The sequence below is a fragment of the Triticum aestivum genome, chromosome 5B (assembly GCF_018294505.1).
Source record: "Triticum aestivum cultivar Chinese Spring chromosome 5B, IWGSC CS RefSeq v2.1, whole genome shotgun sequence".
In the NCBI taxonomy this organism is placed as follows: Eukaryota; Viridiplantae; Streptophyta; class Magnoliopsida; order Poales; family Poaceae; genus Triticum; species Triticum aestivum.
This window is the reverse complement of record NC_057807.1, coordinates 67,037,119-67,049,801: the sequence shown is the minus strand read 5'-3', so window position 1 is coordinate 67,049,801 and position 12,683 is coordinate 67,037,119. Positions and strand designations below refer to the sequence as shown.

General features: G+C 45.3%; 1 protein-coding gene across 1 annotated transcript; it reads right to left on the bottom strand.

Annotated features, from left to right (window-relative positions):
* Nucleotides 1-236: 236 nt before the first annotated feature.
* Nucleotides 237-1,098, bottom strand: LOC123115695 (calmodulin-like protein 5). The gene has a single exon (XM_044536800.1). The coding sequence runs from the start codon at nucleotides 1,019-1,021 to the stop codon at nucleotides 530-532; it is 492 nt and encodes a 163-aa protein (XP_044392735.1). The 5' UTR covers nucleotides 1,022-1,098; the 3' UTR covers nucleotides 237-529.
* Between the last annotated feature and the right edge of the window lie 11,585 nt (nucleotides 1,099-12,683).

Genomic DNA, 12,683 nt, shown 5'->3' with positions numbered 1-12,683 from the left:
TGTTGGAGCTGCTCGCGCACGCCATATTTTGCAGCAGCCGCTGTAGCCAGCGCTCCGCTGCGCGCAAAAAAGGCTATTTTGATATTGTAAAAATTATTTAGCGCGCAACGCGCCTGTTGAAGATGCTACAAGTCGAACTAAATGTTGTCCAATGTGTGTTCGATGAAATTCAACTTTTAAAATATTGCACGAAGAACTGATGCATAGTGGTACTACTATGTATAAACAATACTGCATCAAAAAGTAGGGATACAACCCACCGAAGAGACTTTTTTTATGACCAATCACATCATTTAGTTCACGAGCCCAATATCGGTAACCAACCAATCCATACATCTATACATGCACGGCCAGTTTCGTTAGTGAGTAAATGAAAACTCCGGCAGAATTCCGGCCAGTTTCAGCTGAAGAAATGGAGCAGCTAGCTGAGACATACAGCTGATTGACTCGGCGCTACTGAACCTGAATTAATCACGGCGACCAGGCCGGTCGTCAGTTTTCCACTGGAGAAATGGACGGGCAATGTATCTCAGTGCTGCTGCTGGTCGGCGTCGGAGAGCATCATCATCCTGACGAACTCGTCGAAGTTGACGAGGCCGTCGCCGTCGAGGTCGGCCTCCTGGATCATCTCCTCGACCTCCTCGTCGGTGAGCTTCTCGCCAAGGCTGATCATGACATGGCCCAGCTCGGCCTTGGAGATGTGGCCGTCGTGGTCCTTGTCGAACACCCTGAAGGCCTCCCGGAGCTCCTGCTCGGGGTCGCTGGCGTCCGCGTCCGCGTCGGCCTTGCGGGACATGAGCGCCAGGAACTCGGCGAACTCGATGGTGCCGTTGCCGTCGGCGTCCACGTCGCACACCATGTTGCGCAGCTCCTCGGGCGTCGGGGTCTGGCCCAGGGAGCGGATGACAGTGGACAGCTCCTCCGCCGTGATGCAGCCGTCGCCGTCCTTGTCGAAGAAGGAGAAGGCCTCCCTGAACTCGCTCATCTGCTCCGAGCTGATCGCCGTTGCACCGGCAGCCATTGTTGTTGATGCAGCAGCACAGAGATGACGATGGAGTGATCGATGTGGGTAGCTAGAGAAATGAAATGAAGGTGAGATCGATTTGGATGGGTTTAGAGGTCAGGGAGGTGGAGATTTATATAGGAGATGGAGTCATGGGATGGGAGGGGTACATGGCTGCCGTCCGTTGACTCGTCGCTCTCATTAATTCCAATCGTGCATTCTATTTCTATCCTAGCCAAGTCAAAACAACTGTAGCCATTGCACATCAGCACCGCACTGGCACCGTACGCGTTACAAAAGTGCAAAATCTAAACGGGAAAGGTAGTGCGAGCTGACAAAAGTGCAAAGGCAAAAGGCCCGGTTTGATTTTTGAACCCTGAACTTTTATTACTTTTTTGTTTTGAAAAGTCAATCCTAGAAGAATTATACATACAAATCCCGAGAGTAATTTTATTTTTGAAAAGAATGCATAATCTTTGCCTCATCCATTAATTAAGAGAGAAATAGAGGATTCTGCTACATGCACAACGCCATGCGTCCGAATTAATACATTACTCTCCCGGCATCACTTGTGCCAAACGTTTAGCCCCCACGATGACCCAATGTTTTGCCTCCTTGATGTTCATGTAAATTTCTGGAAGCGTTCCTACTCTCCTGAAGGAGAGCTGCGTTGGGTACATATTGATCTTGGCAATATGTCGTCAGATACAAGGAAGAGGTTAAAGGCAAGGATACAACTCTAGTACATAGGAATCCAAGATGGATACGAGAGGAGGGAGAAGAGATAGAGATGGTTGAGATTACAATCAAGTTAAACTATTTCTAACACTCTTTCTTAGTCTCAACTATCCTATATTCAGATTTCTCTTGAATTCTTCAAACGGCTTGACTGGTAAAGCTTTGGTAAAACCGTCTGCCACTTCATCCTTGGAAGGAATAAACCGGATGTCCAACTTCTTCTCTGCAACTCTTTCAAGCACAAAATGAAAATCAATCTCAATGTGTTTGGTTCGGCTATGAAACACTGGATTGGCAGAAAAATAGGTTGCTCCCAAATTGTCACACCATAGACAAGATGTACGATGTTGCTTGATTCCTAACTCATGAAGCAATGGTTCCAACCAAATAATTTCAGCCGTAGCATTTGCTAGATTTGTACTCGGCTTCTGTACTTGATCTTCACACCGTAGCATGTTTCCCGGAACTCCAAGAAATAAGTTTAGAGCTAAAGAATATTGCAAATCTTCTAGTTGACTTTCTGCCATCACTACATCATGCCCAGTCAACATCAGAAAAGGCACTAAAAACGGTAGAACTGGAGTGTCTGAACTGAAAAACCAATTTTCCAGTATATTTTATGTATCTTACAATTCTTTTAACTGTTGTCCAGTGTTCTATAGTCGGAGCATGCAAATACGGGCACACTGTTAACAGCAAAAGATATGGCAGGCCGTGTCAATGTTAAGTACTGTGAAGCACCCACAGTGCTTCTGTATCTAGTGCTTTATTCTTCTTTAAGTGATTCTCCTTTAAAAGCTGAAAGTTTTTTCTGAAGAAGACAATGGTGTGGATGAAAGCTTACAGTCCTTCATTCCCATACGGGTTAGGAGTTCAGTAGCATATTTTTCCTGACTTAATACTATGCCATCTTGAATTTTCTTAACTTCAATGCCTAGGAAGAAGTGTAGATCACCAAGATCCTTAAGAGCAAATTCTGAGCTTAGATCATGCAGAAGAGCATTAGTAGCACCTTGTGAAGAACTTGCAACTTAATATCATCAACATATATCAACAGAAAATTAACTTTGTTTGCCTTGTTATAAATAAAAAGTGATATGTCAGCCTTTGATGCAACAAAACCAAGATGCCTTAACTGAGAGCTCAACCTTGAATACCATGCTCTCAGTGCCTATTTCAAACCATAAAGAGCCTTATCAAGCTTGCACACATATTGGGGTGTTTTGTTATTTTCATACCCAGGTGATTATCTCATGTAAACCTCCTCTTTCAGAACACCATGTAAAAACGCATTCTGGACATCTAGCTGTCTCAAGCTCCACCCTCTGGACACAACAATAGCTAGCACAAGTCTAATAGTTATAGCTTTAACAACAGGACTGAAGGTATCCTCATTATCCAAACCATAATGTTGTTAAAAACCTTTTGCAACTAAACGTGCTTTATACCTATCAATCGAACCATGTGCTCCTTTTTATATTCTAAAAACCCACTTGCAGTCAATGATATTTTTACCTCTTTGATTTGGTACAAGATGCCACGTTTTATTCCTCATAAGCGTAGAGTACTATTCATTCATTGCCTTTTTCCTTCCGGGATCTCCAAGTGCATCTTCCAGCCTTGTTGGTTCTCCTGTAACACATAACATGCCATACGGTATAGTGCCATCAGTTCGGATTTTTGAATTTCTTATACCTTTCTGCAAGTGAGTTGTAACACGAAAAGTCACAATTGGTTGTAATTTAATAGGTTGTGGTGGCTGTTGTACAGGAGATGCTACTGGAGACGAAGCCACACACGATCCTGGAGAAGAACCAAATCCACTTTCCACAGCAGATCCCGATCCAGAAGCAGTAGCATGTTGTGTGTCAAAAAAATTGTTGGCTCCTGAGGTTTGACGCGCAGAAGATCCCGGTCCAGGTGTTGTCTCCTGCATGCTCGTGGGCTGCGGCAATACCGAGCTGGTCATCATTGCTGGCCCTCGTGTGGGCTGCGTGATCTTGCCGCGTGCTTGGCCCAGCTAGCCGTTGCGGCGCGCTGGAGATGCAGTCGTTGTCGCTGTCGCGCCTGTTGACGTCATGGGCTCGCGTGTGCAACGCGCTTGGCCCGGCCTATCCCTGGCGCGCGCCGGATCCGAGGGAGATTCGCCCTCACGCACAAGAGCTCTAGGTGGCTCCAAATCCACCTCGTGTCCAACGCCTGCTTCTTCTTCCTCTAGCACATGAAATATGCCTTCATTTTCAGCGAGATTTTGATCATTTCCTGCACCGTTTTCCTCTGCGTCTTCTTCGTGGACCTACACAGGTAATAGGCACACCACTGGAACTAGCAAAATCATCAGTTGGGTCAGTATAATTGTTGCCCCCATGATCAAAGTCTCAAAGATTTGGTGGAAGAAGAAGAATTTCTTTCTTGAGAAGTGCTCCATCATTAGGATGAAGAGATTCAAAAGGAAACACAGACTCGTCAAAGACAACGTCACGAGATATGTAGACCCTGCCTGTAGATATGTCAAGGAATTTTACTCCCTTGCGAATTGGGCTATAGCCTGAAAAGGCACATCTCTTGTAACGAAAATCAAGCTTACGTGTATTATATGGTGAAGATTGGGCCAGTGATATGTCTCAACCGTATCTATAATTTTTGATGTATTCATGCCATGTTTATAATATATTTACATGATTTTGGTATGATTTGATTAGAACTAACCCGAACTGACGTTGTTTTCAGCAAAATTACCGTGGTGTTGTTTTTGTGCAGAAATAAAAGTTCTCCGAATGCGCTGAAAATCAACGGAGAATATTTTTGGAAAATATAAAAAATACTAGAATGAAAAGCTACTGGAGGGGAGTCCCGGGGCCACCATGAGGGTGGAGCCCCCCTAGGGCGCGCCCCCTGCCTCATGGACTCCCTGTGGGGCCCCCTGACATGAAACCGACGCCAACCCCTCCTACAAATCCCAAAAACCCCATAACAGAACCAAGATCGGGAGTTCCGCCGCCGCAAGCCTTTGTAGCCACCAAAAACCAATCGGGACCCTATTCCGGCACCCTGTCAAAGGAGGGGGGGACCATCACCGATGGCCATCTTCATCATCCCGGCGCTCTCCATGACGAGGAGGGAGTAGTTCACCCTCGGGGCTGAGGGTATGTACTAGTAGCTATGTGTTTGATCTCTCTCTCTCTCTCTCTCGTGTTCTTGATATGGCACAATCTTGATGTACCGTGAGCTTTGCTATTATAGTTGGATCTTATGATGTTTCTCCCCCTCTACCTTCTTGTAATGAATTGAGTTTTTCCTTTGAAATTATCTTATCGGATTGAGTCTTTAAGGATTTGAGAACACTTTATGTATGTCTTGCATGTGCTTATCTGTGGTGACAATGGGATATTCACGTGATCTACTTGATGTATGTTTTGGTGATCAACTTGCGGGTTCAGTGACCTTGTGAACTTATGCATAGGGGTTGGCACACGTTTTCGTCTTGACTCTCCGATAGAAACTTTGGGGCACTCTTTGAAGTTCTTTGTGTTGGTTTGAATAGATGAATCTGAGATTGTGTGATGCATATTGTATAATCAAACCCGTGGATACTTGGTGACATTGGAGTATCTAGGTGACATTAGGGTTTTGGTTGATGTGTGTCTTCAGGTGTTATTTTACTATGAACTCTAGGGCTGTTTGTGACACTTATAGGAATAGCCCAATGGATTGATCGGAAAGAATAACTTTGAGGTGGTTTTGTACCCTACAATAATCTCTTCGTTTGTTCTCCGCTATTAGTGACTTTTGAGTGACTCTTTGTTGCACGTTGAGGGATTTCTATATGATCCAATTATGTTATCATTGTTGAGAGAACTTGCACTGGTGAAAGTATGAACCCTAGGCCTTGTTTCAAAGCATTGCAATACTGTTTTCACTCACTTTTACTACTTGCTACCTTGTTATTTTTATATTTTCAGATTATAAAAACCTTTATCTACCATCCATATTACACTTGTATCACCATCTCTTCGCCGAACTAGTGCACCTATGCAATTTACCATTGTATTGTGTGTGTTGGGGACACAAGAGACTTTTTGTTATTTGGTTGCAGGGTTGTTTGAGAGAGGCCATCTTCATCCTACGCCTCCCAAAAATTGATAAACCTTAGGTCATCCACTTGAGGAAAATTTGCTACTGTCCTACAAACCTCTGCACTTGGAGGCCCAACAACGTCTACAAGAAGAAGGTTGTGTAGTAGACATCAGCCAGCATACACAACCAAATACACGAAGTGAGTTGTAATTAGGAGCAATGCCAAAAAGACGTGTGATAGGTGAAAGGACATGTGGTGCCCCCATGTTTGGTTTTGGTAATTGATTACAATCTCTATGGACTAATGGTTTCCTTGAGTTATATTCGCAGGTTTTGCCCATAGGCTTTTCTTGAAGTCCGTGTGTTGGTTTCAAGGAGTTTATGTGTTGGCCAAGGTGCTATTCAAGGAATTATCCAAATATTGATCATGTGAGAGTTGAGCTTATTGCAAGCATGTCTTGAAGAAGAAGATTGTGTGATCATTCATGCTTACCTTCAAGGCATCATCCAAATTAAGAGAGTTGGAAAGATTCAAGGTTGATCAAGACTAAGTCAAGAGTGAATCAAGTTGATCAACTCACAAAGCGTAGAAGATGTACTGAGAGGGATCAAGTGATCCCATGGTATGGTAAGCATTGTCCATTATGCTTTGTGTACTAACCCATGGTCTACATGAGAGTTCTATGTGGGGTTAGGTATTTTTCCATGGGTTTGCGTCAAGAGGAATAGATCATACAACCCATGGAGAGGATGGCATCAAGTGGTGATCGTCATCAAGATTGTCATGTGCAAGTTCAAGTGGAGCAGCACGAAGAGATCAAGTGCTTGAAGCTTGTCGTCCATTGTGGTGAAAATGGACCTCTAAAGATGTGCGGAAGAGTGGCTCACCCATAGTAGATTATGGGGGAGCAATCAACTAGTCTTCATCGACCCAACACAATCAAGAAAGGTGGTCCATCTTGAGGAGGACAACATCGTCATCATCTAACTCAAGTGGATTATGCGCAAGGCAAATGTTTGCCCTTGATAGGTTTTCTATTTTACCGGTCTCATGGTGGTAGTTGGGAGACCTGGTTATAGGATCGATTGTCGTACTATCAAGGGGGGCTCTCAAATTGGCAGCTTGATGGTATCGTTCGTAGAGAGCTCAAACCATTGCATACTTGCATCATCTTTCTTGGTTCTTGTTTGGTTCTTCTCCTTGTGAGATTTGGAGCTTATGGTCATCTTCATGACAAGCTCGAGTTCATCAAAAATGGAGTTCACATGCATCTTCTATGATGTTTTCGAGTTCGGGTTTTTGTTGGTTCTTCATTCATAGAGGTTTCACATCTCTATACCTTTGGAATTTTTCTACCGCCTCTTCTAGTTGCTGTTGTATGCTACTTGTCGTCATCTATCCAACAAGCTTGAGTTTGCTCAATTTGGAGCTCATATGCAAAAGTTGTGGCAGTTCTGGTTTTCCTGTTGCATCTGCTTTGCTTGGGGCTTGCTTGATGCACCCCTGTGGTAACCGCTCTGGGAAGTGGTAGTACCGCTTGTAAGCGGTAGCACCGTCCATGTTGGGCGGTAGTACCGCTTGTAAGCGGTACTTCAACTGTCTAGTTTCGCGGCTTCTACCGCTGCTTATTCTAGGGGTTCTGCTTTTCGTGTCAGGTTCAGCGGTAGTAGGGCGGCAGTGTGTGCGGCAGTACCACCTATAAGAGGTAATGCCGCCCCAGTCGGGCGGTAGTACTGCTACTGCAGTACTATCATCACGCTCTGCTCTGCCCTGCCTCCTCTGCTCATGTGTTCTGCTTCTCTCGCGGTAGTACCACTCAGATGAGCAGTAGTACCGCTCCAAGCGGCACTACCGCCCAAGGTTTCTAGCCGTTGCTCTATTTTTCCTGTTACTGCCGCCCAAGCGGTAGTACCACACTCCATTGAGCGGTAGTACCGCTCGTGTGCGGGCTGAGCACATAACGGTTGGATTTTTTCCCACCTATAAAAGGGGTTCTGCTTCCCCATTGAACCTTATCCTTTAAGCTCGTGTTCTTCCCCCATTGTTGACCTTCTTCGAGCTTGCTATCTCTCAATCCCTCCATGGATTCTTGCTAGTTTGGGGGGGGGGAGAGGAGATCTAGATCTATGTTTCCACCAATCACTTTCTCCTCTATGTGAGGGGAACCCTTTGGATCTAGATCATGGAATTCTTGGTGTTCTCCTTCTTGTTCTTCCTCTCATTTTCCTCCATAGATTTCGTTGCTCCGGTGGGATTTGAGAGTGAGGGACTTGGGCACTCCATGTGCCCTTGCCATTGCATTTGGTGCATAGGTTTGAGTTCTCCACGGTGATACGTGGAAGTTACAAGTTGAGAAGCTTATTACTCTTGGGTGCTTGGTACCCTTGAGCTTGTTCCTCTTGGGTGCTTGGGCGCCCTAGATGGTTGGTAGTGCTTTAGAGCTAAATCATTGTGGTGTAAAGCTCCAAGCATGTGTCGGGGTCTCCAATTAGGTTATGGAGATCACCCTGAGCAATTTGACGGGTACCGGTGACGGCCCCAAGGGTTGCCAAAGTGTACGGGTTCGGTGACCGCCCCCAAGGGTTGCCAAAGTGTACGGGTTTGGTGACTGCCCTCAAGGGTCCCTCTGTGGAATCACGACATCTTGCATTGTGCGAGGGCGTGAGGAGATTACGGTGGCCCTAGTAGCTTCTTGGGGAGCATTCTGCCTCCACACCGCTCCAAACGGAGATTAGCATCCTCAAGGGTGTGAACTTTGGGATACATCATTGTCTCCGCGTGCCTCGGCTATATCTTACCCCGAGCCTTTTACTTATGCACTTTACTTTGTGAGAGCCATAGTGTTTCATGTTATATATATCTTGCTATCATGTAGTTGTTTATCTTGGTTATCATAAGTTGTTGGTGCACATAGGTGAGCCTAGTTGTTGTAGGTTTTGTGCTTGACAAATTAACCACTAGGTTTATTCCGTATTTGTTCAAGCCTAAACCGTAATTATTTTAAAGCGCCTATTCACCCTCCTCTAGGCGACATCCTCGATCATTCAATAGGGATATCAAACTTTATGACTTTGCTAGGGAGCAAGTTAATGATATAAGTGGCAGTCAAGAAAGCTTCATCCCAAATTTTAGTGGCATGGATGCATTTGCTAGTAGATCTAGCCCTACTTCAACAACATGGCAATGTTTTCTTTCAGCAGAACCATTCTGTTGATGTGCATGTGGACATGATTCATGGTGTGAGATGCCAAGTTGCTGAAAAAGGAATTGAGTTTCTTGTATTCACCACCCTAGTCAGTTTGCATGGCAATGATCTTCGTGTTTAGTTTGTGTTCAACAAGATTTTGGAAATTCTTGAAAACTTGAAACACTTCAGATCATTTCTTAAGAAGATAAATCCAAGTATATTTGCTATATTCATCAATAAAGCTTACATAATATGATCATCTACCAACTGAAACAGGAGCTGGCCCCCAAACATCTGAGAATACACGTTGTAAGGATGTAGTAGAGATACTGGTAGAGATAGGATATGGTAGCTAATAACTTTTAGCTTCTTGACATGGATCACAAACTGACTCGACGCTAGACTCATGAGAGTGGGGAAGCTTATTTTTACTAAGAACTAGTTTAACAATCTACTATGCCACTTTGAAGAAGACGGCTTGACAGCGACAAAAGCTTGTTTATTCAATGATGATGATGAAGATATGAGTGGGTAAAGACCTCACACTCACTTGCCCCTAAGAAGAATTCTCCTCGTGTCCAAGTCCTTAACCAAAAAGAAATAAGGATAAAATTCAATGGGAACACGATTATCAAGAGCGAACCTATGAAGAGAGACAAGATTTTTTGATGTTTCAGGCACATATAGAACTTTGTTAAGATGCACATTTTTCATGGGGGTTTTGACAATTGAACGACCAACATGAGTGATTTCCATAACAAAACCGCTTGCGGTGTGAATTTGATCCGGCCCGTGATACTTGTCTCTGGTCGTCAACTTGTCTAGCTCACCCGTGATGTGGTTTGTGGCTCCACTGTCCGCATACCAATTGGCGTCGATGCTGTAGTTGTTAGTGACGACATTGGCCTCCTGCTCTTCATAGTAATCTTCTTCATAGCGATCCCAACACGCACAGGCAACTCCTGCATGAAACTTGTAACATATCTGGCACTCGGGATAATCCTGAGATGGTTGTTGACGCCACTGCTATTGTTGTTAATGACCTCCATAGCTTCTACCACCATTGCCGATGGAAGGAGAGGGAGGGCATCTTCCTCGGTCGTGCCCATGGCCTTTGTTTTTGTACTGGCCGCTCCTCCTGTACATTGTATTTGCAGAAGAGTTGAAGCCATTCTCTGTACTATCGCCAAGCATCTCCACTCGTTGATCGGAGGCGGAAATCTGGGCGAACAGATCATTCATGCTGATGGCGGATTTGAGAGTGCCAAGGGCCACCACAACGGAGTCATACTCGCGATCAAGACTTGCAAGAACGCAATCCACCATATTGGGATCAGAAACAGGACGGCCTGCTGCTGCAAGCTCGTCTCCAAAGTTCTTCATCTTGGCGATATAGGTGGAGCTAGACATGGACCCCTTCTTCGTGGTGGTGATGGCGATCCGCAGGTTCGTGATTCTGGATTGGGACTGCGATGCAAAAATTGTAGTGATTGCAGTCCATAGATCGAAGGTGCTTTCCTTACTGATAATTTGCGCAAGGATCTCCTTGGAGAATGAATTCAACAGATAACTAAGGACCTGTTGATCCTTCGATAGCCACGGCGCGTATAACGGATTTGGTATTGCGATCGTGGTCTTGTCCGACTACTGCTGCTCCACCGTGGTTGGGGCGCAGCATCGATTCCATCGAGAAGCCATGTGACCTGTGCTCCTCGCAGGACAGACATTACTTGAGCTTTCCACAGGAGATAACTCCGCTTTGCCAACTTCTCGGACGGAGGAGAAGCGAGGTTGAGGACGATCGTAGTCAAGGTGGAAGACATGGCGATGGAAGGAAGTTTTATTTCTCATAGCTAGATTGGGAAGAGGATAGCTCTGTATACCATGTAAATTTTTGGAAGCGTTCCTGCTCTCCTGGGGGAGAGCCGCATTGGGTATATATTGATCTTGGCAATATGCCGTGGGATACAAGGAAGAGGTTGATTGCAAGGATACAACTCTCGTACATAGGAATCCAAGATGGATACGAGAGGAGGGAGAAGAGATAGAGATGGTTGAGATTACAATCAAGTTAAACTATTTCTAACAGTTCTAAATGAGGATTGTCGGAGGTGCAGACTTGTGGCGGACGACACTTGCATTTCTTCCCTTCGAAATGGTCCAACCTGCAAGCATGATTATAGACGCCATGTCACATCTATTTGTAATATTGTCACCGGACATGTTGATCCATCACTCTTTGGTTGATCGCTCCAAGGGCTAAGTGGGGGTGTCAAGGTGCACAAGTTGTAGTCAATCCTTTCCCAACCCCTAAACGCTCAACGTGACAAATGAGAAGTTGATTCTTGCTCCCTTTTCCATAGGGGCAAAGCCCATAATTTGACCAACTAAAACAACCTATGTGCCATCCAAATATTGTTTTGGATGACCAACCATGCAAATAACTGATCTTGGGGGGCGGGGCTTTTCAAACCATGCACTTCATTGAGGTACGTTTTATACCCAAGAATTGCACCTTGCATGCAGAAGCCATGGAGTAGTGGACACTAGCCGTGTGCTTCCAATTGATGTCGTCATTGGTGCCCTCTTGGTGGTGGACGTCACATAGCTCTAGCCAAGGGAGATAAACTCTCGGACTTGGCCGGATGACACGACATTGGGATGATTATCATACAAATCCTAGCATGGCCTCTCAAGGCCTCCTTGACCTCCGATTCTTCCTCCTCGAGCACTCATATATGAGGGGTGCTATCCCCATCGCCTTTCTACCATTCAACCAATGCAAAGTAGAGTTCCAAAAAGGAGGTGCAAGCGCCATTGGCAATGAAGATGATGGTGGTGGCATAGAAAATGCCCCGATCCTCATCATCACAAGGGGTTTTCAGCCCACCCATAGCTTGGATGGTTCCCTCCACTCAAATCAAAGCCACCGTAATCGAAGCAGGCGGACAAAAATTTGGAGGTTGAGCACACCTAGATCACAAGATCTCTGGGGCAACATACTATGTTCCAATTTACTTTACATTTCGCTCTAGTTCTCTTGTCTGACCCCGCCCAAAGGGAGGCGTGCTCAAGCTTGTTCGCACAATGGAGAACCCCCGGTGGAACAATGTGGGGGCTGATGTGGTAGATCGCTTGTGAGGTGGGCACATACTGGACAAGAGCACACTGGCCAATTGTGGTTTTGTTTTCCCCGTCACAAGAGAAAAGTTTTGTTGTGATGTTATCTTCAGTGTATTGGAAATTCCCTTCTCTAAGTTGCCAAACCGAGAGCAGGCCCAAATATTTGACTGAAAAAGCTGCCCACGAAGCTGGAAGGCTCGAAAGGACTGTGTCAAGATTGATGTTGGCAGAGTGAATGGGAACCACCAGGCTCTTCTCGAGAATATTTGATAGTAGTAAAGTAGGAGTAATTAGGCGCTAGTGTATACTCGCTCCATTAGAGTTAGTACAAAGTTGAGTCACTTATTTTGGGACGGAGGGAGTATGTCATACCATTTGAATTGTTATTTTTTGGTGCTACGAGACGTAGATGATGTAAGGGCATGTTCGACGCTGACCCTCAAACTGGATACCGCATCCGTCTGCGGACCGGGGGGGGGGGGGGGGGGGGGACACACCAGTCGACGGACACGAAAACGGGAGCCGCAAATGTCCGGTTACATTTCTGGAGAAAT

Excerpts from the sequence above, each read along its gene's own strand:
- LOC123115695 (XM_044536800.1), bottom strand. The coding sequence starts at position 1,021 with ATGGCTGCCGGTGCAACGGCGATCAGCTCGGAGCAGATGAGCGAGTTC.